At 34.8% G+C, this 27,940-nt stretch overlaps 3 protein-coding genes and 1 long non-coding RNA gene across 6 annotated transcripts; 2 read left to right on the top strand and 2 right to left on the bottom strand.

Annotated features, from left to right (window-relative positions):
* LOC122042568 (transcription factor bHLH87-like) lies at positions 1 to 900 on the bottom strand. Its single transcript, XM_042602744.1, has one exon. The coding sequence runs from the start codon at positions 898 to 900 to the stop codon at positions 1 to 3; it is 900 nt and encodes a 299-aa protein (XP_042458678.1).
* Positions 901 to 4,370: 3,470 nt separating this feature from the next.
* On the bottom strand, positions 4,371 to 6,803 carry LOC122002541. 2 transcript variants are annotated; one of them, XR_006117674.1, is made up of 4 exons: positions 6,530 to 6,803; positions 5,506 to 5,580; positions 5,394 to 5,429; positions 4,371 to 4,930 (listed from the first exon to the last, which is right to left on the bottom strand). It is a non-coding gene; the product is annotated as an uncharacterized LOC122002541 (long non-coding RNA). The 2 variants fall into 2 exon arrangements; XR_006117684.1 differs by lacking the exon at positions 6,530 to 6,803 and adding an exon at positions 5,953 to 6,428.
* A 12,529-nt stretch (positions 6,804 to 19,332) lies between these two features.
* On the top strand, positions 19,333 to 21,396 carry LOC122002452. Its single transcript, XM_042557667.1, has 3 exons — positions 19,333 to 19,694; positions 20,483 to 20,582; positions 21,049 to 21,396. Exons 1-3 carry the CDS (start codon positions 19,424 to 19,426, stop codon positions 21,119 to 21,121), a joined length of 444 nt encoding a protein of 147 aa, XP_042413601.1. The 5' UTR covers positions 19,333 to 19,423; the 3' UTR covers positions 21,122 to 21,396.
* Positions 21,397 to 23,553: 2,157 nt separating this feature from the next.
* Positions 23,554 to 27,532, top strand: LOC121981725 (regulation of nuclear pre-mRNA domain-containing protein 1B-like). 2 transcript variants are annotated; one of them, XM_042534418.1, is made up of 8 exons: positions 23,554 to 24,052; positions 24,269 to 24,363; positions 24,445 to 24,516; positions 25,718 to 25,876; positions 25,980 to 26,136; positions 26,237 to 26,379; positions 26,489 to 26,524; positions 26,640 to 27,532. In XM_042534418.1, the coding sequence occupies exons 1-8, from the start codon at positions 23,977 to 23,979 to the stop codon at positions 27,390 to 27,392; spliced, it is 1,491 nt and encodes a 496-aa protein (XP_042390352.1). In that variant the 5' UTR covers positions 23,554 to 23,976; the 3' UTR covers positions 27,393 to 27,532. The 2 variants fall into 2 exon arrangements, with proteins under 2 accessions (XP_042390352.1, XP_042390344.1); XM_042534410.1 differs by having other exon boundaries at positions 23,556 to 24,052; positions 24,269 to 24,516.
* The last annotated feature ends 408 nt before the right edge of the window (positions 27,533 to 27,940 follow it).

Here is a 27,940-nt window from a genome sequence, read left to right as displayed (position 1 = left end):
TTAGGGTTTTGGGTAGAAGAAGGGAGAAAAGCTTTGCATGGGAAAAGCTTGTCTCACTGCAGCAGCATCATGGTGATGATTGAACCTAGGTTTAGCTAGGGTTTCTAAGGCCTTGACTTGAGCTTTGAGGAACTTGAGGTAGTTGGCAGCCTCATCGAGCATTGATGCAGTGTCCAATTTGGTGCCCCCCGGGACCAGCCTCTGCAGAGCCCTCAACCTCTCACTCACCCTCTCCCTCCTCTGTCTCGCTGCCACTGTCTGCGGGTCACTCGATACCCTCACATTCTTCCTCTTAGGCACCATCCTAGTGGCTGCTGCCGCCTCCACCGTGCAAATTGGCCTCAGCGCGGCCGCCCGGTAAGTCATCTCCTTCACTTGCATGATCGCCTCCTCGTCGGGCTCAAGTTCCCCGCTCCGAACGAAGTCTATAGTCGTCGAACCAGAGCTCTCCGTTCGCTTCTCCACTCTCCGTCGCTTCGCGAAGCTGATGTCGACGCCGGCGGGGGTTTTGATTTCTTGATCCGACTTTCTCTTGCCGCCGCCGCCGTAATTCGATGATCTTGAGGAAGAAGCCAATTCTTCCGCCGGGACCAACTCTGTCCGCGAACCCTCGTGCGTGGAAATGTTGCCGCTCTTGCAGCTCGAAATGATGGCTGAGATATCGTCGTCGGAGACTCGTCCAGGACGACCGAGTTCTGACCTCATGATCAGAACTGACTGCGATGGAGTTGAGTTACAAACAGATGACTCACCATTGATGATTACTGCAGTGTCAAAATCGTAACTTGTTCTTGACGAAGAAGCAAGGAGAATCCGTTGGAGTTCGTTCACCTCAAACTTGTCGCTAAAATGGTTGCAGCCTTCGATACTCCAGTCCTGGTCAGTGTACGCTGGATTCATCCCCCAACCAAAACAATCCATTTGATTCTATATCTGGTACAGAAAAATATATATATGATCAAGATTTTCCTGGTGAATATGAATAAACATATTAAATTAATGTGCATACCTTGCAAGAACTAATGATTTGGTGTCCTTCTAGCTTGCTCTTCATATCCGCAGTCTCGACACCTAGAAGTGATTGATGAAAGAGTTCAAGCCAGAAGAAGAAGAAGAAGAATGCATAGTTTGGATGTTCCTGGTAATGGAGTTGGGAAAGCAAGCATGATCTAGTTTAGTTTTATGGATGCACTCCTCGATTAATATATTTGATGAAACAGTTCAGTTGAGCATGTGTTACTTAAACGATTTACTTTGTTTAAAAAGCATGAGAGGGAGATTTACATTGACAAATATATTTTGATTAAAATTGAAAGAATAAAACGAACTGCACGTCCAATGTTAGGTAATAATTAATTGATATATCCATATACAGTCACGGTATACAGGATCATTGTCTTTCTGTGTATTTTATTTATATATAACAAATTACAAATTTGCATTGTAAAAATGTGATTGAATATTTATCATCATCCCAATTAATATTATTATTGGACTCGATATACAATATTGCCCAACGTCACGCGCACAGCACGCCGAGTGGACCAATCTTGACTACATGTTTCTCTTGTATTGGATAGATATGAGGTTGGTTCATGGCCATGAACAGAGCCGCACGTGGAGTACTGGAATACCCGTGGAATTTAAAAACTAATATATTTCTTTATAGTATCCACACCAACTTCTTTATCCAAAATACATACTTTAAAATATAAAATTACTTTATTAAATTTGGATATCCACTTTTCAAAATATCATATATCAGTTTCCCTATTTCTTCTCTTTCCTTTATAATGTTTAGAGAATGGAATTCATTCCCTAAATTTAGAGAAGTACTGTTCATAAATGCATAATTTAAGGAATGGATAGGGTAGCTGATGCAAAGATTTTTTAGCTACCCTATCTAAAATTTAAAGTAAAATCTTTGAATAGGATATCTGATGCAGATACTATATATATATATATATATATATTCATTTTATTTAGTAATTTACTCCCTTAGTAATTCTAAAATTGTGGATATCTTAAATTTAGTTTCAAATTATTTAAACAAATAATATCAACGTATAGTAAAGTAGATAAACTAAACAAGATTAAATTATTATATATATTCATTTTATTTAGTAATTTACTCCCTCATTAATGCTAAAATTGTGATATCTTAAATTTAGTTTCAAATTATTTAAACAAATAATATCAACGTATAGTAAAGTAGATAAACTAAACAAGATTAAATTAATTTATAAATTTCTCAAATATATAATTCCGTTTACCCATGCCGAGACGATTGGTTAGAGAAAAACACTGTATGACCGTACCACTCTGCGAGAAAAAAAACAGTATGAATAATCTGATTCAATTCCAGATGAGGGAAACACATCAAAACAGCAACCTTAGAGTGTCTAGGTCTACCTAATTCGAACAAGTCTGTTCAAGTGCCACTTTTTGTCTTGAACAGTCTACTTAATTGTCAACCTCATTTTTGCATGTGGATCCATATAGATAACAATAAGACTATATTTAGTAGGGCGTAATCTGTCTTGTAATGTAATCCTGATTATATTACAAGGTAGATTATTTTGTTTGTTTCACTTTTAAACTTGTAATGTAATGTAATCTGGATTACAAAAAGTAGTGAAGTTTTATAATCTGGATTACAAAGCAAATGCTATGTAATCTGATTACATTACGAGGTTACCGTTCCACCAAAATTTAAATACCGAATATACCCTTAGTCCACCGTCGGCCCCCGCCCCCCACCGCCGGCCGACCGCCGACCGGTCCGGCAGAAGTGCGGCGACCATCAGTAGAGGCCGTAGAACATTTTTGTCATTTTATAATAATACAAATTACATTCCTGATAAAAAATAATAGATACCAAACAAAAGAATGTAATCATCCTTGTAATCAAATATTACATACATTACATTTCCAAACGTAGTAATGTAATCAAGATTACATTACATTACATTACAAATTTGATTACATTACAAGCTAGATTACATTACACCCAACCAAACGCAACCTAAGATGATGTCCTCATCTTGGGTTTAAAGGTTCGAGAATGAGGAAATGGATTTATTTTTAAATTTTATATATGATTGATGGGAATGAAATTAAAATTTTAGAATGAAAACTAAAAACTTGAGTATAGATGAAATTCACCCCCTCCCTTGGGTTTTGATAGAATGAGAATAAGAATTAAGTTTTGGACGAAAATACTCTTAGTATATTTGTTCAATTTTTCTTTCATTTTACTCTCTCTCTCCTTGTTCTCTCTCATCATAATTTCTCTCTCCTCATTCTATCATCACATTTTCTCTCTCAACATATTTTCTCTCTCATCACACATTATCTACCATTTTCTCTCTGTATTTTTTCTTGTCACACACTTTCTCTCATTATTTTCGCTCTTCTCATTTTTTTCATCATACTTTCTCTCTCCTCAATCTCTCTTACCATACTCTCTCTCTCCATATTTTCTCTCATCACACTTTCTCTCTATTCATTCTCTTCCATCACACTCTCTCTTCTCATTCTCTCTCAACACACACTACAACAAAAACCCTCATAGACATCGATTTTCAACCGATGTCTATTACATTTTCGACTGATGTCTATGAAGGCGATGTAAAAGGTCTGCCATTTTAGACATCGGGTTAAAACCGGTGTAGTATCACTTAACGACATCGGGTGTAAAATCGATGTAATATTATATATTAATAACACCAGTTTTGGCAGCGGTATGCAACCGATGTAATATTAGTTAATGACACCGATTTTACAGCGGTGAAAAACCGATGTAATATCAGTATTGTTTAACAACACAAATTCGATTTCCGAAACAGTGAAAAACCGACAGTATCCAAGAAAATACACAAATATTCACAAATTACACAAATATTCTTCCTCCAACAGTATCCATAAAATACACAAATATTCACAAATTACATAAATATTCTTCTTACAACAGTATCCATAAAATACACAAATATTCTTTTTACATCAAAAGCTAATAGATATTGTACACATCAAGGTAGAACATCGTGAGTCAAAAATCAAGCTGAGACTACATTAAATTATGAGAATCAAAATCTGTTCAACTTGCTATACTGCTCCATTCTTCTTGCGCCTTTCATTTCCCTAATCTCACCACTTTTCACCTTCAAATGCCTAGTTTTCTGAGTTAAAACATCCATTGTTCAAATCTGTCAAACAAAAGTATTATTTGGTCTACTTAACTACAGCAAAGAACAAAAATAGAAGAAATATACATGCTGTAGAAGTCCTAGAATATCACCATCAGAAAGAAAAAATCACACTTGGTGGACATAAAACCTCAAACATATCCAGCAAACTACCTCTTGCAGTTCCCTCTTGACATTTTCCAGCCCACCAATATCATCTCAGCTGACATTTGGTACTTCAACAACCTGATCCAAACCCAACAAACTATCAGCATATCTCAAGGTAGAAATAGAAGTGATTTTTAGGCTATTCATCAACATATGATAGTAAACACAAGTTACCAACCATGCACATGAGGCTATAGAATTTCTTGAGTTGTAAGTTTAATTTAGAAAGAACACCAATGTCAAATTTCTCATTTTCAATTCTTGCAGCAATAATTTATTTTAAAAATTCATGTAGATAATCATATTTAGAAGGAAAAAAACTAACTGAAAATTATTACAATTATTGATACTCAACATGGAACAATAAATTGTCAATTAAAATTATTTAATTATTGTCAATTAAATTCATGTAAAAGGAAGTTTGAGCGTGAGAACGAAGGTTATCACTTTCCTCAACTTCCTCGTTTTCACTTTCCGATTCCAAGTTCTTTGTTTATGTCCTTGGTGAGGCTGAATTGGATGGTGTTCTGCCATGGGAAAAGAGTTCGAGTGACAGGAGGTTTCCTCCTCAGATCCTGTAAAAGATAGCTTTTAGGGACTCTTTACTTAATGTTGAATCAAAGTAGGCAAGGAAAGCTATCAGAAACATTTAATCTGCAAAAAAAGAATACAAACAAATAGCAATTGTAGAGAAGTGTGTCGAGCTTTGGATAGCCATGAGAACGGCAGTGTCACAAGAACGAGCATTTTATCGAGGGCATTCTTTCAACTGTCTGATCTGGCCAGGATAATCTGGGCCGACGATGGTCAATAAATAAGGACCACTAATATAAAGCATAAATTAATTCCTATGATAAGACCATTTCAACATTTTTGATAATCAATTCCTAAATTCATTGGTAAAGAACCAACTGTTCCTAAACCCAAGTCTAAATGATCATATTTTGCACTGGAGTGATAACTGAAATTATCCAAAAACACAACCATCCTGAAAGATCCTGTCAAAAGATAGATAGTTCTCTGAATATTTAATAGTACCTTGAAAGTGGTGTCGGGTAAATTTAAATAAGATGCCTGCATAAACAGGAAGTTATACATTAAGTCCTCAGTTAAATAAATTGTAGAGAAATTGAGATAGGCGATATGTGACCTCAAGATATGCCATGTATTCAGTCTCATGGTTGCGAACAATGTTGGTTATTGAGACTGCACAATCTTCAGGAGACTGAAAATCAACAGATCTAGTGTGAGTATAACTACAACCATAAATGACATGAATTCTTGCAGAAAAAATTTAATTGACAATAATTTTAAGAAAGATCAGAGTATTATTTCAGTATAAAAGGAGAGAGGATTGTTCTATGTCGAACAACATGTTCCATGTCGAACAACGCAAATAATTATTTAATTATGTTAAAAGGAGAGAGCAACAATTTAACTGAAAACTCAACATGTTCTATGTCAAACAACGCAAATTCACGAGACCCGCTAACCAGCACACATTCAACAACAAGAAACGAAGAAAACAAGAATGCAGAAATTAGAAATAAGGAAAAGAAATGAATGTTGTTAAGCTTGGGAAATCCTGAGCACTCACAAATTCTCACGGAAGAAAAAAAACTCAGCTCTCGCAGAATAAAGACAAGCGATCATGTTAGATCTGATATAGTGAATCCAATAGAGCACTCCAGAAATCAGAACCCAGAAATCAGAAAGAATGCCTTTAAGATCGCTCCAACCCCCTAAATGTAGTTGGAACTTTCCAGAGAGAAGAAAACCAGCTTGAAGATGGAGAACCACGCTGAATCCACGAGCTTCTCCGCTTCTTTGTTCCTTCTCCTTTGCCCCCAGAAGATTGATCATAAACGATGGTATCTCAGAGAGGAAAGGTTCGATTTTGGCGGAGTGCAGATTTTGTAGACTCAGGAGATTGATATAATCGGAGTTCGAAGGTGGTCTCGCAGACAACCACTAAAAGGCAGGAACCAAACCGATCTACGGGCGTAGATTTGCAAAGAAAACAAATCGATCCAGTAAACCCTACACATATCAACCGATCCACTCAAATCTCCCAGCGACGACCACAATAGTGAAAAGGCAAACAAAACTAACATCAGATCAAAGAACTGCAACAGGTAAGAGTGTAGATGTAAGGAGGGGATTAGGGTTTTCACATTTCCACAGGGCCTCAATCTTCACCCTCAATCTTCCCAGGCGGTGAAAAGGGCCTCAAAGACTTCATCCAGCGGAACCCCTCTCCTTCCGAGGCAAAGGCAAGGGCGGGCAGCGAGGAGAGTATCGCGGTGTTGCTGGCGCGGGCGAAGCCGAAGCTCCCCGAGCTTCCCCTTTTCCTGCTCGGGATGATCGTGATTGTGAAGAACCCCAAAAACCCTTTCCACATGTACAGTGGGATCGTGCAGAGGATCACCGACGGGAAGGCCGGTGTGCTCTTCGAAGGGGGGGGGGGGGGATTGCTAAAAGAAATATAACAGAATTATCCAAATTGACCGGATCAAATTACCAAATCAAATCATATTAGTATTTGATTATTCTAATAATTCTGTTATAATTATTCTCAGAATTATTCTTAGAATAATTTTGTTATTTATTAATTAGTTATTTGACCAAGTACTTTTGAACATTATATATTGTATTGTCCTTAGGACAAATATCAATGAACAATAGATTTTATTATTCTCATCTTATTCCTTCCTCTCTCCCTATTCTTCTTCTAACATGGTATCAGAGTCATCTCTCTCTCTCTCTCTCTCTTTTTATCTTCCCTCAATTTCTTGAGGCGGAGATCGTATAAGCGGCGAATTTTAAATTTTTCCCTCAAGCCTCTTATTTTCTCCTACGTGTTTTAATTTTCTTATTCTTCTCTATTTTTCAAAACAAACGAAAAATACTTATTTTCTTCCGCTGCCAACCCCTTTACTTCTCTTTCCTCTTCCTTAATCTCTATTTTTTTTCCACTACCACCGGACAAGTTATTTTTTACTTTAGATGTCAAATACTCGACGACATCAAAGAGGACAAAAGCAAAGTCCAGACCGATGTCAAATTTGTCATATAGTTGGTCATACTGAAAATATATGCCCTAAAAGACTTGATTGGTCTAGGGTAAAATCTCAAATTTGTCTTGGAATTGGACATTTTGGTATTCAATGTCCTAGTCCATTTGATTCAAATTTCATTGGTAGTCCTACAGCCTCAAGACAACCATCTATTTCACAAGTATATCCTAAAGTTCTTTCGTCTGTGCCTACTTGTGGTAAAAACCCAGAGTTCTCATCTACTGATTGGTATATTGACACTGGAGCAACTCATCATGTCACATCAAATTATAATATCCTTACAGACGTAATGTCATATTATGGCTCAGATACGGTGCAAGTAAGCGATGGTTCAGGTTTGCAAATTGCTAATCTTGGAAACACATATGTTCATTTATCTAATCGAACTTTTCACATGCACAATGTCTTTCATGTTCCATCTATCACTAAAAATTTATTTTCTACATGCCAGTTTTGTCTTAATAACAATGTCATTTTTGAATTTCATCATAATCATTATCTTATAAAGGATAGAGGAACAAATGCTATTGTATTTTATGGGAGAATCAAAAATGGCCTCTATTGTCTTCAGAGTTCTTCAATCAAAGCTTTTGTTGGTGAACACACAAATAAACCAGCTTGGCATGCTCGACTTGGTCATCCTTCCCTTCGTATTGTTCAGTCAATCATCAATAGGTATTGTTTACCTACTTCTATTACCTCCTCTCCATCTTATTCATGTAGGGCCTGCATGGAATCTAAAAGTCATAAGCTACCTTTCTCTTTATCTGATCATGTTTCTAATTTTCCACTTGAAATAATCCATTCTGATGTTTGGGGCCCTGCACCTATTTTGTCTAATCAAGGTTTTCAATATTATGTTACATTCATTGATCATTTTAGTAAATATACTTGGCTTTATCCTATGAGAAGGAATCTGATTTATTTGATATATTTTGTAATTTCCAAATTCAAGTTGAACGATCTTTTAATCGTAAAATACTCTCTTTTCATTCTGATTGGGGAGGCGAATATCAAGCTCTCCATCGTCATTTTGTCTCTTGTGGAATTGTTCATCGAGTTTCTTGTCCTCACACTCCAGAACAAAATGGCTCTGCTGAAAGAAAACATAGACATATAATTGAAACTGCCTTAGCTCTTCTTCATCATGCATTAGTTCCGCGCAAATTTTGGGATGAAACTGTTAGCACTACAGTATATCTCATAAATCGACTTCCTACACCATTGCTCAATCATAAATGTCCTTTTGAAAAACTTTATAATCAAACCCCTGATTACACTTTCCTTCGAATTTTTGGGTGCGCATGTTATCCATGGTTACGCCCCTATTCTAAACACAAACTTGACTCTCGTTCACTGCAATGTGTTTTTCTTGGTTATAGCAATTTGCACCATGGTTATCGTTGCTTGCATATACCAACAGGATGAATTTATATTTCACGACATGTTACTTTTGATGAGTTTTTATTCCCTTTTTCGGTAGCTTCTTCAATCTCTCCTCCAGATACAAGTGGCACCTTCTTAATGCCACCTAATATTATCAGAAGTGATGGAATTCTAGGTCCTACTCCGGAGCTCTCTAATAACTCTCCTATACAATCAGAATCACCTCCGGTTGCTGCTCCAATCTTAGAAGTCTCGCCGATCGAAGATAATATGCTCTCTGGTTCCTCGGATAATGCAAGTCCGTCATCTACATCACCATGTCAGCCTACTTCCTCGTCGTCATCAACAAGTGATTCAGATGATAATGCTCCTCGTCGCATGCTTCCCATTAGTGATATTTATGAGCGTTGCCCACCAAATGCAACTCGATATCCCCTTCCACGAGCTCTAGTGGTTTCTTCCAAATCTATTGAATCAACCTGTTTTACACAAGCAAACAAGGATCCAAACTGGCGTAGTGCAATGGCTACAGAATTTGATGCACTTCTGCGCAATGGAACATGGACTCTAGTTCCGCGCACTCCCTCAATGAATGTTGTGGGCTCTAAATGAGTATTCCGTCTTAAGCATCGAGCTGATGATTCTCTTGAAAGATACAAAGCTCGACTTGTAGCTAAAGGATTTAGTCAACAGCCAGGTATTGACTTTAATGACACTTTCAGCCCAGTCATCAAAATTACATCTGTCAGACTATTATTATCAATAGCTGTTAGTTCTAATTGGCTTGTACGACAATTGGATATTTCAAATGCATTTCTCCATGGTCATCTTGAGGAAACTATATTTATGGAGCAACCACCTGGTTTCATTCATCCACAATTTCCATCTCATATTTGCCAACTCAAGAAATCCTTATATGGTCTTCGATAAGCTCCTCGTGCATGGTTTCATCGACTATCTAATTGGTTACAAGCTCAAGGATTTTCTGGATCAAAGACTGACTCGTCTCTATTTCACAAATATAATGATGAAAATATGATATTTTTTCTTATTTATGTGGATGACATTTTGATAACTGGCAATGATCACAAGGGTATCACAACTTTATTAAGTCTTCTCAATCAAGAATTTCCTACTAGAGATTTGGGTATTGCTCATTTTTTTCTTGGTATTGAGCTTATTCCACATGAGGATGGCTATCTTCTCTCTCAGAGCAAATACATTACTGGACTTCTTCAAAAAGCCAAAATGGATGGAGCACGTCCGGTCTCTACGCCAATTGCTATAAACAACTCTCCAACTTTATCATCTCCTGCTCTATCTGATCCACAAATTTATCGAAGTATTGTTGGGGCCTTACAATATGTCACTATCACACGTCCTGATATTACTTTTGCGGTAAATCATGCTTGCCAATTCATGCATGCTCCAACCGAACAAAATTGGGATAATGTAAAAAGAATACTTCGCTATCTCAAAGGCACTATTCTACATGGTCTTCTTTTATATCGCCAATCATCTCGAGATTTACATGCATATAGTGATGCGGATTGGGCAAGTTCTCCTGAAGATAGACGCTCTACTAGTGGATATGCAATATTTCTTGGACGAAATCTTATCTCATGGAATTCGAAAAAGCAACCTACGGTATCTCGTTCAAGCACTGAGGCAGAATATAAAGCTATAGCAAATACAACGTCAGAAATTATTTGGCTTCAATCACTTCTCTATGAACTTCATCTTGCATCAAATATTGCACCAAAAATTTGGTGCGACAATATTGGAGCAACATATCTTACAACAAATCCAATCTTTCATGCTCGTACAAAACATGTGGAAATTGATTTTCATTTTGTTCGTGAACATGTGGCAACTCAGCAGTTATCCGTCTCTTATATTTCTGCTGAAGATCAAATCGCTGACATCTTTACTAAGCCACTATCCAGACAACGTTTCAACAAGTTAGCAAGCAAACTCAACGTCAGAGATCTCCCGCTGAGTTTGTCGGGGGGTAAAAGAGATATAACAGAATTATCCAAATTGACCGGATCAAATTACCAAATCAAATCATATTAGTATTTGGATTATTCTAATAATTCTGTTATAATTATTCTCAAAATTATTCTTAGAATAATTCTGTTATTTATTAATTAGTTATTTGACCAAGTACTTTTGAACATTATATATTGTATTGTCCTTAAGGCAAATATCAATGAACAATAGATTTTATTATTCTCATCTTATTCCTTCCTCTCTCTCTATTCTTCTTCTAACAATTGCATCTATCATTTATGCTGCGATTTTGCTTAGGACCGAAGCAGGTGGTTTTGATCCTGATCCGGAGAGGCAGGTACGCTAGAAGGAGAAGAGGGAGATGAGGGGCTGAGGGAGATGAGGGGCTGATAGAGATAGTCGGAGGAAAGTGGTGGTGCCGTAGCGACGATATAGGTTTAGGGCTAAGTATGGGTGGACGGCGCGATATAGGTTTAGGTTTGGAGGGCGATAAGTTTAGGTTTGGAGGGAAGAGTGAAGTGTTGCAAATTTCGGCTAAATATGGGTGGAAAAATTAAATTATTTTATTTTATACATCGGATTTTAAAAACCGCTGTTAAAATCGGTGTCTATTAACGAAAAAAAGGCGCTCATAGACATCGCCTAAAAAAACGATGTCTATGAGCGAAAATCTGCGCTTATAGACATCGATTTTTGAAAAAATCGATGTAAAATACTCAAAGACATCGGTTTTTGCTTAAAACCATTATTTTTCCACCGATGTCTATGAGGGTTTTTTGTTGTAGTGACACATTCTCTATCATTTTCTCTTTATATTCTCTCTCATCACACACACTCTCTCATTATTTTCTCTCTTCATTCTCTCTTTATTTTTTCATCATACTTTCTCTCTCCTCAATCTCTCTTATCATACTCTCATCACACTTGCCCCCAGGGCGTAGCACAGACGGTGGACGCATGGTATCTCTGGCGTAATGGCCAGGGGTCGATTCTCAGGAACTGACGACCTGAGATTTACCCCGCCATGCGCCTATGGCCCGTGTACCTGCATGAACCTCCATATCCGTGGGGCCGACACTAGGGGGCCGCTAAGGTAGCGGATCTACCTTTATACTCTCATCACACTTTCTCTCTCTTCATTTTCTTCCATCACGCACTCTTTCTTCATTTTCTCTCATCACACTTTCTCTCTCATCATATTTTCTCATCATACTTTCTCTCCTTAATCTCTCATTTTCTCTCTCTTCATTTTTTCCCATCACACTTTCTCTTTCATCAACTTTTTCTTTTCTCAATCTCTCCTATCACGCTCTCTCTCCTTATTTTCTCTCATCACACTTTCTCTCTCTTCATTTTCCCATCACACTTTCTCTCTCATCATTCTCTTTCATCATATGTTTCTCTCACATTCAACTTTCTCTTCCATCTAATTTTTTATCTTATTTTCCTCTAAGGGTAAAAAAGAAAATTTATGTTCATTCCGATTGAAAATATTTAACTAACCAAACATTATTTTTAAGAATGATACCCAAAGTCATATCTATTCCTATTTCACAATACTATAATACCTATTTTCATTCCGATTCTTAGGAGAGAACCAAACACCACCTGAGTGTTCTTTTAACTTATCATCTTAGTCATTACTTCTGCACACTCTTTGCATGTGAATCAAAGACTATGTTTCCTTCACTTCTTTCAATAATTTCAATCACTTCATATATATTAGGAAACTCAATTTTTTTCTCTATACTTGAACTCTACCCAAATTTGACGAATAAAGATGATCCAAATATCACGATAAATTGGTTGGTCGTCTTTTCAAACGAAGGGAAAAAAAACTTCAGCTTGAAATAGTTGGGACAACGAAAGGAAAGTCCAGGGTGTCCGAACTAGAGATATCCATGGAATTTGAGAATTCAACTTAGTATTATAACTCAGATTATGAGTTGCAACACTCGTATATATCTTTCTCCATCTATATCTCCAGCTGGGTGGGCTTGATAAAGCAAAATAGTTTTATTAAAACAAGAAACAAAATTAAACATAGAAAACAACACTTGCTTTATAACACATAGAAGCACTTGTGCCGATCGGAAAGTCAAGATATTGACATACCTTGTTCTAGTTTTGACACGCTCTTACTTTGCTGCTTATATTCCTTGCTGTGCTAATCAAGTAAGTGTTCAAAATTCATATGCTGTTTGCTAAAAAGAGTTTGGAGTCTGATAGCATACCTTAGCTTGTTTTCTTTTCGTTGTACGGATCCAACTTCATGACTAGGGGTGTGAATAAATCAAGTCGTTCATGAATTATTCGAAATTCAATTCGATAAAAGTTTGTTTGAGCTTATTTAATGAGACTCGTTAAGATAAATAAATCAAACTCAAGCTTCATAATACTCAGCTCATTAGTTCGTGAACATGTTCATTAGTAAACTCATGAATTAATTTTTAAATGAAAAAATAATAATTTTAATGTTGAATTTATAGATTTTATATTCTACTTATGAAAAATATAGATAAATTTATTAAATTTATTTATTAAAATAAAATTATAAATTTTAATAAGTAAATATATAATTTAGATTTTAATAATTATTTAAATTTATAGTTTATATTTATTAAGTTTGTTTAAACTCGATAAAAACTCGAATAATTTTGTAAGCAATGAATATATTCGTTAAATAAAACTCAAGCTTTCCTTGATTATAAACAAGTCAAACTCAAACATTCAAAAGTTCGACTCGACTCGACTCAATTACACCTCTATTAATGAGAAATTGATAGTCAATTATTTTGTAATGCCTAAAAAACATAACTAGTTAGAAATGAGTTCAACTTATATTTAATTATGATCCAAGCTCTATCCGAATTGACGTGCAAACAGAATTGGAAAGTGGACGAGATAATTTTTTTCCCAAATTGGTGGAAATAACAGCCAAAAGACCAATTATTAATATTCCACTGGACGATTTTGTAATCCTGCTAAAGATCACAATAATACTGCGATGAGAATTTGATTTCGTATAGAATAAATACGTTAATGCTGGAAAATTTGGACCATGCAGCTAAAGAATGCATACATACCTTTGCAGCTGGAAATAGCTGAATTGAAGGCGTTGCAATTTGCGCATTACAAGGATCTAACAGTTGTAAATTGAATGGCACGCTCACAATTTAATGGAGAACTATAATCAGAATCGCTTTAGCTGAAAAAAGATTGCAACTGCTATGCAGGATAAAAATAAAATAAAATAGTTCACAGATGTTGATGGTAAATATACTGCCAGCACAGAAGTTTGGGATTGCTATTTTCTCAGCATTTCCAAGAGTTGCATTGTTCAATGCATTTCAACTACTAAACTAAAATGAATAAGCAAACTGATTTAAAAGTATGAATATTTAGCATTACTCCTAATTAACCTGTAGACACGAGTGAATAAACTCTGTTTTCAAATAATAATAATAATAATAATAAAAGATAGTTAAATCAAACCGTAAGTGAAAAAATATCCTCCGACCATATTGATTATTTTATCTTTTCCTTGAATAACCCTATCTAATTGTTTTATGAAGAGAGGAACTTCCACAAGTAATCACTAGGGGTGTAAATGAGTCAAGTCGCTCGTAAGCTATTCGAAGCTTGATTCGATAAAAACTCGTTTGAGCTCGTTTAATGAGGCTCGTTAAGATAAATAAATCAAGCTCAAGCTTCATAATATTCAGCTCGTTAGCTCGTGAACATGTTCGTTAAGCTCATGAATAAACTTTTAAATAAAAAAAATAATAGTTTTGATATTGAATTTATAGATTTTACACTCTACTTATGAAAAACATAGACAAATATATTAAATTTATTTATTAGAATAAAATTATAAATTTTAACAGAATATTATAATTTTTTTAAAATATATAATTTAGTTTTTAATGAATATTTAAATTTATAATTTATATTTATTAAGCTCGTTTAGGCTCGATAAAAGCTCGAATAAACTCGTGAGCCATAAATATATTCGTTAAATAAAACTCGAGTTCGACTCGATTATAAACGAATCAAACTCAAACATCCAAGAGTTCGGCTTGGCTCGACTCGATTACACCCCTAGTAATCACAATTCACACAAATGCATTCATTCGAATCACAGGAATATGTTTCCAATAACATTCTACTCAAAACTTGGCATTGCTTCAACTCAACTCACTCAACTCAACTCAATTTTCAAGATGAATAGAAATATTCATCGTGGAACATTGACAAATATACAGTTAACCGAAGCATTGGTCCGCACCATAGTTCATTTTTATGCATTTAAATGCAAATACATACAACCCAAAGCATAATGATTTGAAGTTATTTCCACAACCCAATTGGAAATTATAGGAATCACTTGTGATGGAAATGCTCACCAACATATAAGGGGCCAAGCATAGTAGCATACACCAAGACAATTAGCCTGTTCCATTGGAGATAACTGACCCAAGCAAAAGAAACACTTTCTGAGCACATTGCAACAAATTCTCAGGTATAATTACCAAGATGGATCCAAAGTGCAATTACCATCGAAATATAACATACTGATAGAAAGGAACACATATTTCATGAAAACTTGTTCAGGCCAGGACAACGAAATGTGCACAGATGGCTCCCAAACTGTGTTAAGACATCCACCAGAGCTCCATAGCCACCAACAGCTATAACCTGAAGATCAAGCATGTATATTTTACATAATCCAGCAGGAAAAAATGGAAGAGATGTAAGATACTAGCAGAAAATTGCACAGGGGACTGTATTTTTGAATGTTAGCTAACAAAGAAGATCAAATAGCTTGCACTTTAAGGACCTCTGACAGTATTCTTATATTAGCTGTGTTTTATTACCTTTTTTGCTACAATTTCTATAGATTATCTAGTACATTAGACAGATTGCAGAGCTTATTGGTTAACACCAACGTTCAAAGTTAAATCTAGATAGAAGTAAATCGAAGGGCTAATGCCTTAAATGCAGTTCAAATGCCTTAAATGCAGTTCAAATACCTAACCCAGTAACCATGTAAAATGGATTTTTACAAAACTCATTTCACTGAATTTGATCAAGTTCAGACTCATGTGGAGAAATTCTACTTTCGTGTAGCCTATTGTTTTTTTCAATGCTATACAACTCTTTTGTCCCTCCATAGTCTTCAATCTTCACTTGGCATTGGCAATGACACTAAATAAAAAAATACAGTTGAGGAACAGACCATGCAATAGTGAACAACATTTTCAGCTCAAGTAATTTCAAAAAAAAGAATGATGTGAGATTGTGAGGTTCCAGCATTTTATTTAAAGATTCAACATAATGGTGAGACTGAAATTAGCAGAAGCAAGCCTACTTAGAAGGCGATATCGACCACGCCTGAATTCTAGAATAACTAAAAATACAAGTGCACAATCTTTTAGATAGAGAATTGAAAGTTACAAGGAGAGGGCAAAATCATACTCCAGAAGGGTGAAGTGAAACAGAAAATGAAGATTGAGGAGCACATTTTAGTTGTGAAAGAGTGGTTCCATTAATACTGAAACAAGTGAGCACAGGTTCCGATCCAACTGCGACAATCTTAATAGTGACAAGGAGAAATGAATAGGAATGCAAACTAACCAACAAAAGAATGTGCAAAATAAATAATAAATTGGAAAAGATAAAAATTAAAATCTACACAAGAAAAAATATCATGAGGTTATACACATAGATATAAAGTAATTGGGAAATGAACACATATTTCTCATCTCAATAGTTATCACTAATTCCACAGTTCGAATTAGAAAAGGACTAAAGCAGACACCTAGCTCAACCATAAGCAAAATGAACCCTCCTTAAACTAATTTGACATCATTTTCACCTTAGAAGTTGAACCTTTCAAAGAATTTAAATTTTTCAAAAGATTTTATGTTTTATTCAAAGAAAGCAAGGAAATCATAAATTTGCTTGCATGGACTCAAAGTGAACTGGAAACTGGAAAACTGAAACTCATTATGTTTCACCTTAGGTGCTTTGTTGTACTGTTATGTTAGTCATTCTCCCTGCAAATTGGAAAAAAAAAATCAAATGCTGTGAAAGCAGGTCCAAATATCAACAATTCTAATGAATAGCATCTAAACTCCACATGCATAAGAAGAGAACAAGAGAAACTTTGATTCTGCAAATACTGAATACCTCTGAAGTAAAGTAGTGTAGCACTTGTGCACTAAATTCCTTCTCCAAATTTGATCTTCCTTTCTTATTGATCCTAGACACCCTCCAGACACTAGGATTGGCATACGTGTTTTAATTTTTAGTACATGTGTCACAAATCATCAAACGGTGCAATTGTATTATGCTGCAGATTTGCAGACTTCACATTTAAACTATTTCTTTTTAGCATATCAAAGCCAAGGAAAGTTGAACGCTAATTGTTAAAGTACTATTAGACACTCTGCTAAGTCTTCAAATACCATTCTAGACTTGTGCCAGATCACCCGACACAAACACCAAAGTGTTTACCACTATTGCTTCTATTGTTCATGTGTAAAAATCTCAGAAACAATCACGTAGGATGTAAATTCATACCTGTAATTCTTGAATCCAAGTCTGAATATATGATATTTTACCAAAAGATGTGATAAGATGAACATGCAAAATTTTAGTAAGCATCTGTGCTATCACTCTCACTAAACTAACTATAATTTGCAAGTTCCTATCAACAACATTTCTCAATACCAACTACCAGTTGATCAAACATTGCATATGTATTAGAGCATATTTAGGATCGCAATAACATGACATTTCTCATAATTAGGATCGCAATAAATCATGTGTCCCAAACTATCCCTTCTGACTATAACATGACATTTCTCTCAATTGAAGACCAAGTTAACAGCTTCACATTTCTGCAATACTTTAGAAAGATTGCCAAACATGAATTGAAACTGGTACCACATATGGAAAAATCATCCAGAAAAACCTCCATTATATCCTCGATGAAGTTCGAGAAAATAGTAATCATACATCATTGGAAAATAACTGAAGCATTGCAAAGGTCAAAGAGCATAGTTGTATAAGTAAATGTCCCATATAGGCAAGTGAATGTAGTCTTCTCTCGGTCACTTGGGTGAATTGAAATTTGATAGAATCCCAAATATCCATCTAGATGGCAGTAATGTGAATATTTGGTCAATCATTCTAACATTTGATCAATAAAGGTAGTAGAGGGAAAAAGTCCAAAAATGGACATTCACAGTGAATAATGTGAATATTTGTTTTCATTCACAGTCAAATATAATAGACATTAATTTACCTAATTACCCCTGATATTTTTAGGTATAAAAAGTCCAAAAATAAGTATAATTTTTCTTAGATTCAGCATATTAAATTAGAATCTAATATATTTTCTATCAAATTCAACAAACTCTTTTTTCACCTCACTTTAATGAAAAATATACTAAATTTTCTTTAAATTGTGCTCAATTGGATGGAAAATATACTGGATTTTCTTTAAATGATGATGAATTTAGGAGGAATTATCTTAAGTAGGAAAAAAAGTTGTGCTCAATTTGATAAAAAATATATTCGATTCTAGTTTAAAGTGTTGAATTTAATAAGAATTATACTCATTTTTATATTTTTTATACTTAAAAATATGAAGAGCAATTTTGATAGAAAATATACTCGTTCTAATTTAAAGTGCTGAATTTAAGAGTAATTATACTCATTTTTGGATTTTTTATACCTAAAAAATTTGAGGGCTAATTAGAAAGTCGTGCTCAATTTGATAGAAATATACTCTATTCTAGTTTTAAGTGCTGAATTTAATAGGAATTATATCTATTTTTAGACTTTTTGTACCTAAAAAATATGAGGGACAATTTCGATAGAAAATATACTCGATTCTAATTTAAAGTGCTGAATTTAAGAAGAATTATACTCATTTTTGAATTTTTTGTACCTAAAAAATTTGAAGGACAATTAGGTAATAATATTTGCATGAGAGAGTTGAAACAAATAAAACTTTATATGCAGAGAGTGAAAACAAAGTTTTTGGACATATGAGGATTACATGCAAAGTTAACATTATGATTAAAGATTTTTCTCTAATTTATTATTTTTTTAATATAATTTAAAATTTATATTTTTTAACATTCAAAGTTAACATTATGATTAGAGATTTTTTTCTAATTTATCATTTTTTAAATATAATTTAAAATTTATATATTTTTAACATTTTAATTTAATATTTTTAATTTATACAACAATTTTAAACATTTATGATAACATTTATTTCATTTAAATTTATATTATTTTATAATTTTGTATATTCTTTTTTGTTATTTGTTTATTTTTAAAATTTTAAAATATAAATTTATGTATCAAATTCGGTAAATATAAGAAATGAGATATTTTAATGATAGATTAAAAAGATACTCCTTGGGCACTCTTTATGTTCTTTTATGCTTTATTCAGAAACTACGGGTCTATTGGTCTTATCAACGCGGCCCAATTAACATTAACCTGCAGCGGTGCATCGGCAGACTACCAGTAGGGGGAAAAGAAAAAAAATCAAGTTTTTGAGATCAAACAATGTCGTCTAAAACCCTAGCTCGCGCCGGAGCTTCGCTCTTCAGTCGCCTCTTCGTAGCCAATTCCTCTAAGCAAATCTGTGTTCCCCTTCTTCCCGATCTGCCTCCGATCCTTCGCTCTTCATGTTCTCCTGCGAACTTAGTAGCCGCTTTCCCTCCGCCGTCAACAGGCAGGAACGGAGGAGTCAATGGGACACAAAACATTCTTGCTTCCTCTCAGGAGATGTTGTTCCCCTGTGGCCTGCCGTCACTTCGCTTCTTCATTGACGAAGGTGAGCAGTCTCGTATGGGAAAACTGATCAAATAGGTTAATTCTTCTCATCTTTTGCAATTTTTTTTAAGTTAAGAAGGATTTGTCTAAGAAAAAATTGACACGTTTGCACAGTAATTCTTTTCTTTGTAGTATAATCTAACTGGTCTGAGTGACTCGATAATATCAACTTAGTATCGAAAAACTCATTGGTTGCTCTTTTATTAATCCTTTCAGCATCATTGATGCTGCTGATTGTTTTTTCTTGGTAGGCATATTTCATAAGATGATTTTTCATGTGCAAGATCACTATCAATATATCCAGTTTGTACTTAAACCAAAAGCGCATCTTATACTCACACAAGGTCAAGAATCTGAAGGGCAAAAAAACCCATAATTGATGAAAATATACGTTCTTCTCCAATCCCGCAATTTCCGGAACTGGAGGAGTTAATAAGACAGCAAATATCGGTGTAGACCACGCGGTGGTAGGCTATTATGAAGAAAAGTATAAAAACACCAAATTAAATTTAAATGAATCTTTATTTGAAGTTTCACACTAGTTAATGTAAGCAAAAGAAATCAAAATCACAAATAAAAAGGTAAAATTGGCCTTAAGGTCCTTAACCAAACCTTTTATAGGTTTAGTTTACCATTTACTTGATGCAAACAATTTGCTGTTTCATGAGAATTGTGCCTTTGGCATTCTATAGTCAGGTATTATGACTTTGCACTTATTATGTCTACTTGTGAATGTGAGCTTTCTTGATGTATTTTTGGAAGACTTGCTTATTCTTGTGTCTACTATAGGAATTGATGATGGAACAAAGGAGCCCATGCAACTTCTTCCAAAGAGAACTTACCAGCCAAGCCACATTAAGCGGAAGAGGGCTCATGGTTACCGTGCACGGTCTCTCTCTCTCTCTCTGGATACACTGATGATTTATTTTTTCTTGCAACAAAGCACACCAAACACATTGCATTCTTATGTTTGAATCTTTTGTTTTTGTCCCTAGTGCATTACGTTTTTAGTTCTACTCTTTGTATATGATCCTTGCATGGATCTTGATGTGCAGTTTTTTACACTGTGTCAATTTAGTTAGCTTTTCTTTTTATCTTTCAGTTGGTTTGTTAAGAATTAATCTAACTGTCAAAAGAATGCTGGGGAAAAATCGGTGAAAGAGATAGGTGCTTTAGACCTTCGGTTGCCTAAATGCAACTATACACTGTAAATCACTTTTTCATTAGTGATGTGATAGCTCTGCATATGTTTTAATCAATTAGCTCACTCAATTCTGACTGCCATCACTTTTTGATGATTTTCATTCTGTTTATATGACATTTTATTTATTACTTGGCACTGGTTTTATTCTCAGAAAGGCAACCAAGGGAGGGCGTAAGGTAATTGCTCGGAGGATCGCAAAGGGTAGAGCAAGGATTGCCGTTTAATATGTTTATGGATTCTGTGGACGTGGAATGATAATGGTATTGACGTTAGGTTTCAGTATTCACAATAAGTTGGAAAAAAAAATGCAAACCTCTAGGCTCTTTGCAATTTGATAACTTTTTTCCAGGCTCTTGTTTGCAGCCTAGTGTTTTTCATCCTCTTGTAAAATCTGTTATCAGAAGATTCACCAATCAATTGTTTTCTTATGTCATTGATGTATTCAAACTTTCTATTGGGTTACTCCCATGAATTTCCACTCTGATGCTTGTATGTCTAATCTGTTTGGTTGGAGTGCCTTGAATACTTTGATAAAAGTGACATCTTTTAAGATGAATGAGCAACTGCATCATTCCACTAGATTATCTTTAGAGAATTTTATTGTCCTATAAATTTTACTTTGCAATCTCAGATCCAGGACAATCCAGGGCACAACTTCTTCCCCCCACCAAATGGTATGAAGCTTCTACCGTTGTCAATCTCAATAATAAGGTAAGCATAATCAATTTTGCTTAAGATGTAAAATATAACGCGCTCAATAGGAGGTTAAGATTTATCTTTCATCCTTGAATGGTAGACTATAGCACAGCTGAACTTGATATGCATCCTCCTGTAGATAGCTTTATGTTTATTATGATGCAATACTTGATAACATGAAAGGCAGATGTACTCTTGTTTTAGTTTTTGGATGGTCATTGAATTTACTCAAGAAAGCAAACTTAAACAAATAAGCATGTACATTTTTTATATCAGAACATGATTGCATAGGCTGATATACCTTTGTATTGAATAGGTTTTATTGCTTGGCGATGAAAAAATTTAACCATAGGTACGATGCAAAGTGCAATTTGCTCGATATCAAAGAGGAATTAGTTGACTTTATGGATCTAGCCCAATAATTCTGGGTGATCGATTGAGTCCTATAAAAAATTTTCACTTGTTATTATAATAAATCAGGAAGCCCTCTTAGTAAACGGTTCATAACTCGAAGGCATCTGGGAGTGTCTAGTACAAACACCTGAATAATAGGTGAATAATAGTTTATTGGAGACATAACTCTAAAATAAACAATTTAAATTGGAAAATATACTAACTTTTAATTTAAATTACCATTATCCTCTGATTATTATTAAAATACAAATATAATAATTTTAGGATAAATATTAAAAGGCATCCATTAATTTTATTTTTAATGAAAACATCCATTATTTTTATTAACATTAAAAGAGCACAGGCCGGATTATTTATTAAGTAATATCTTTAGTTTTTTACAAAGTTTTTGATTAATATAGGGTGTTGCAATAGTTTTGGTGACTAACATTGTTATAATATTACTAGCCATTGTGCATTTATATATAATACAATACATGAATATGTATAAATTAATATTATATGTTTATAAATTGAAATTAATATTATATGTTTATAAATTGAACTTAATAAGAGTAGATTTGACTTGGTAAGGATGTGTTAGAATCATATAGTAGTGCAATGTGAGGATTATACTCGATAACTTCAATAGTAAATTATTATAACAGATTATTTTTCGTAAAAAATAAATTTAATTTTTTTATATCATATATTAAATTGATAAGACTATATATTACAACTGATCTTAGCTAAATGATTGAGAAATATATGTTTTTTTAATGTCAGTCCTAAAGAAAATTAGGATAATGTATATATTTTATATAAAAACAACTACTGAAAATTACTAATAAATTTTAAATTTCTTTTCAGTGAGAAAAAAATAAAAATATTAACGTAATTTAATTTTAGATTTTCACCAAATTTAATAATAATAATAATAATATTTGATTACTTATGACTAAGACAAATTAATTTTGAGTCAATATTTGAGTAGTTTTAATTAATATAAAAGTAATTTTAAATAAAATTAATTAAAATATTTTTAGTTTGATGCAGTAATTTTAATTAAAATTACTATAGTAGTGCTCTAAAAAAAGTATTTGTGAATGAGAAAAATAAAAGGCGCTTTTTCAATTTTATCCATAATTTTAAATGTTAAAATAAAAATAAAGATTTAATTATAAATATGTCAAATTTGAGTGATTATTCAAAATTTTCTCTCTTATGTTTGTATTAAATTGAATGATTTATAAAATACTTTTAAAACTTGGACTATTTTAATTTACATTATCTTACTTCTTATAAAGGGGATTTTTTTTTATTTTTTCTTTATATTTTTGTACTTCTTTTTCATCCCGAAGAATTTATGCAAAAAAATTTATTTTTTTTCAATAACTTGATGAATTAATCGGAATAGAGAATTGATAAATGTTAAACAAATTGCGTTTTTTTTTAAAAAAAATGATTTTCTAACAAAAACGATCTGAGGTTAACAAACTCACCGTCATCTTTGAAAAAACCGTTATATTCTATGACATGTAGCGTTCGCGTAACGTTGCATGTTATACTCGCGATCCCGTTTCATCAAATCCGGAGACCGAGAGCTGAGGGAGAAAGCGAAGATCAAAGGAAAACCCTCAAACCCTAGCCACGAACCATTTCCGCCTCGTTCTATATCCGAACCATTTCCGGCAGCGGTGGCAGGCCCTCATTCGATCCGCCCTAGGCCTAGTGCTTACTTTTTTCTCCTACTCGTGTTCGCTTCGTTCGAGTTCCTGAAGCGAGCTTGCTTGGGAGATCAATCGGGCTTCTTTTTGCGAAATAAAATTTGGTGAATTTGTTCTGTCGGGAGGCATAAAGGTGAAATCTTGTCCCTGTGTTCGCGCTCACTTTACCACTACGTCTAGGGTTTCAGCGTTCGAAAGTGTTTTGAGGGTTTTCCTGTGGTGGGAATTAACGAAGCGGCCAGCTTGCCTCATCCTTCTCTGGGATGAATAGTGTTTTCAATGAGCAGATACTAGCGGATAAGCTGTCTAAGCTCAACAGCACTCAGCAATGCATCGAGAGTATCCTCTTTAATTGATTTCATTCGTATGCTTCTTTTGGTACTATATTAGACCTTATTCAAAACTGCTAGATCCTTCTTTTTTTTTTTTTTGTGGAATTAATCCTTTTTCCTTTTAAGCATCGTATGGTTGTTCCTTTTTTTTCGTTTTTATGGAATTTATCCTCTTCGATTGTTCTGTTCTAGAATTCAAATCCTTGACTTTATTAATCTACAGCTTTGTCACATTGGTGTATTTTCCACCGTAAGAATGCAGAACAGGTAACTCAAACCTGGGATAAACAATTCCATAGCTCACAAAAGGAACAGAAGGTGCCTTTTCTGTATCTAGCCAACGACATATTGCAGAATAGCAAACGAACTGGAACTGAGTTTGTTAGTGAATTCTGGAAGGTCCTTCCAGCAGCACTTAAGGATGTTCTTGAGAATGGTGATGAGCATGGAAAGAATGTTGTGTCCCGGTTGGTGAGTTGTTGTTTTTCTTTTTTTAATTCTGCAAATGTAGTGTTTCCAGTTCCTACTTCATTCGTAATTATTTTTCCATCAGCATAGCAGATTAAATTTGAAGCAAAATAGGTTCCTTGATAACTAGCTTGCTTACATTTATTTTAAAATTGACATGTGTAGCATTGATTCAAATGAGAAAATTGGATACTTTGAGTAATGCATTTGAAATCCTTGGTAGTTAGAGTAATGCTATTATCATGTTCAAAGTGGATCCCTATTTAATTAAAACGAAAACCCTTTGAGTAATTTATTTAAAATCTTTGTAGATTTAGCTAATTAAGTCACTCTTCATCTCCACCTATTTGTGTTCATACCTTTTGATCATGCTTGTGAAAATGCTAGTTGCAGAACTTTAAGTAACTTTTTGGCTTGTTTAATGCTAACAACAATTTCTCATCAATGGTGTCTGTCTTCCTGCAAAAGAACTTTTTGAATTGTCATTGAGGTGATTCTTCTGTGTCTCATCTTCCTGTGTACTCAAAGTTATATTGTCTCCTGAACAATTCCTCCCAATGGAGAACTTTAAAGCATATGCTGTAACAATATTTAATAGCTTAGTGAAAAAAAATATTATATCAATGAAGTTAATTGCACCTGGCCTGACTAGGATTGGAACAAAGAAATTAGTCTTTGAGCCAACTTTCCAGTTAGTTGCATTTACTCAGCTAGTTATGTATTTAATTATGAATCATTGATTTGTCTCTATGAACCCATTTATTTTTGTTGGTTCAAACCACCCATGAGCTTTACAACTATGAATGATTTTACATTGATTGTACTAGCAGCCAAGGATGTCCCTGTTATGTACTTCATTTGAATTGCTTTTCCAAAAGCCCGCAATGCTAGGGCCTTTTTTTTTTTTAAAACAAATATGTTACGCCTTGACTTTCTAAAACCTCACTTTCTAATGTTATAATAACCTGTGTTGGCTGTTAATAGCTCCCTTGTAATGTTGACAGTATACTTGTAATGACTCTTAGCAAAACCAACTGCTTCATTTTATGCTAAGATGTCAAAAGAAAAGATTGTGTGAATGATTTGTCAACACATATTAGGCAATGTCATCAATTTATACATTGCTAAAGATCAAAGTTGGAGTAAATTCAATTATTAAATTAAGAATATGTTATTCATGGCAAATGTATCCTTGATTTTTTAGGTTGGCATCTGGGAGCAAAGGAGAGTATTTGGGTCACGTGCCCGTGACCTGAAAGAAGTGATGCTTGGGAGTGAACCTCCTCCTTCATTGGATTTGAACAAAAAACGGTCACGTAGTTCTGTCAGAATCTTAAGGAGAGATTCCCGTTCAATGAGAATAGTAAGACAATAGTCCTTTATATCCCATTCTTTGTTAAGCATTTATGTTTTCAGGGACCAAATTCAGAATTAAATGGCTAAATTTTAAAGATTTGCAAAACCAGAAATTATCAATAGGAGGAACAGCAGAAAAAATCGTCTCTGCTATGCACAGTGTGCTCAATGAACACCCCGAGGAGGAGTCTGAATTGAACAAATGTAAAGCTGCTATCCGTCATGTAGGGAGATTGGAAAAGGATGTTGAACATGCATGTGCCCATGGTAAATAAGGGACCGAAGCAAATTTTCTGTTCCTTCTTGCTGAATTCTTAGCTTTGCTATTGCTTTGAACTTATTTAATCGATAATATTCATTTTCTCAGATGAAGATCCCCGCAAGGAGAAATTGGCAGCAGAGCTGCAGGTGCAAGAGATAGCTCTGAAGGAGTCAATAGAGAAGCTCAAATTAGTTGAAACAACTCGTGCAGCTCTTGTGGCTCAATTAAAGGAAGCAATATGGGAACAGGTTTGTTGGGAATTTGAATTACAATTCAAGATGCCTAATGACTCTAATCAGAAAAGGTAATTTGCATTTGCTTTTCATTGTGACATTTGCTCGCTGTGGGTTGGTTCAGGAATCGGAATTGGAGAATGCCCGCACCCAATTACAGGTATCAATTTTGATTGAACATACAGAGTTACAGTGACTAGTTATCATCTTCTAGAAAAATTGCATACTTCCACTATTCTTTTTTTGCTCTGATACAAAGAATTGCAAAATGGCAGCTGGCACAAGCTATGGTTGAAGTGGCTGCCAACATGCAGAGGCGGCTCAACAATGAGCCACTCTTGGCTGACTCAAATGGACCCTCAACCAAAGGCCAAAAAAAGACTGCTGCTGCTATTGCTGCTGAGGTGGCTGATAAGCTTGCAGCCTCCACTCATTCCCAGCAAATAATGACATCAGTTCTCTCCACCTTTGCTGCTGAGGCTGCAAAGAATGTAGGCCTTGCGACATCAAGTAATCCATCTAATTCTTATTCCATAACCCCGCCTGATAGAAGGATGGCGGCGGAGAAGCCCTCGCCAATCTCTGATACCACTGCATCAGCTTTAATTCCCCTTCAGCCGATTGTCGTTTCCACACAGCATCAGCCTCAAGCTGTCTTGGTGCAGCAGGGTCACGTTCAAAGCCAACCTTCAGCATCCCAGACACAATTCAACATGTACCCAGTTTCCACACAACAGTACCTTCAGCCTTCTGGTGGTGTAATGATTGGCCTACCATACACTTTTAACGCCTTAACTCCACCACCACCATCACCTCAGATAATAAATCTAGCAAGACCATCTCCATTGCCACAGCAGCAACAGCCAATGGCTATGATGCAACCACCACCGCCTCCTCCAATGCCCTTGACCATGAACCAGCCGTTGCCCATGAATCAACAACCACCTCAGTTTACCTTTCAACAGCACCCAGCACCTCCAAATTATAGGCCACTGCAACCACCTGGAATGCCATTTTACCATTCTTAAACATAGTAATAAGGGACGCTGAATCCCTTGTGATGTACACACCTAACTATCACACTAATTTATCAAACCAGAATGTGGATGTTTTTTTGCTACACTAGCATTGAAAATGTTTCCGTGGCAATAATTATGCCAGAATAGAATGTTTCGGGTGTTTTCTCACGACGTTAAGCAGCCTCAGCTACCCAGTTAGATATGGAAGTTAAGTGTAGATTTCAAAATTTATATGGACCGTCGATGTCAAGCTTGTATGGAGGTTGCATGTTAATATACTGTTCAGGACCAAGGAAGGTGGCTGGCTTTAGTTGGAGAAAAAGGTTTCAATACAAAAACACGGTCACTGGATTGTTTGGGTATGTGTTTTCTGATTGGGGATGTTTATTTGAAGATCCAATAGGACAAGATGCTGAGCCCTTAATTGTTTTGACTTTGTGAGGAACTTTGATGCAACTTGAAATTGTTATAACGACTAAACGTCATAAGGTATTTGACAGTTTATTGGTCATGCAATCCAAGTAGTTTGAGATTTTGAAAATTATTTTGCAAACACA

This window comes from Zingiber officinale, chromosome 1B (assembly GCF_018446385.1).
Source record: "Zingiber officinale cultivar Zhangliang chromosome 1B, Zo_v1.1, whole genome shotgun sequence".
NCBI lineage: Eukaryota > Viridiplantae > Streptophyta > Magnoliopsida > Zingiberales > Zingiberaceae > Zingiber > Zingiber officinale.
Note: the sequence above shows the minus strand (reverse complement) of the source record. Positions and strands in the feature narration are given on the sequence as shown.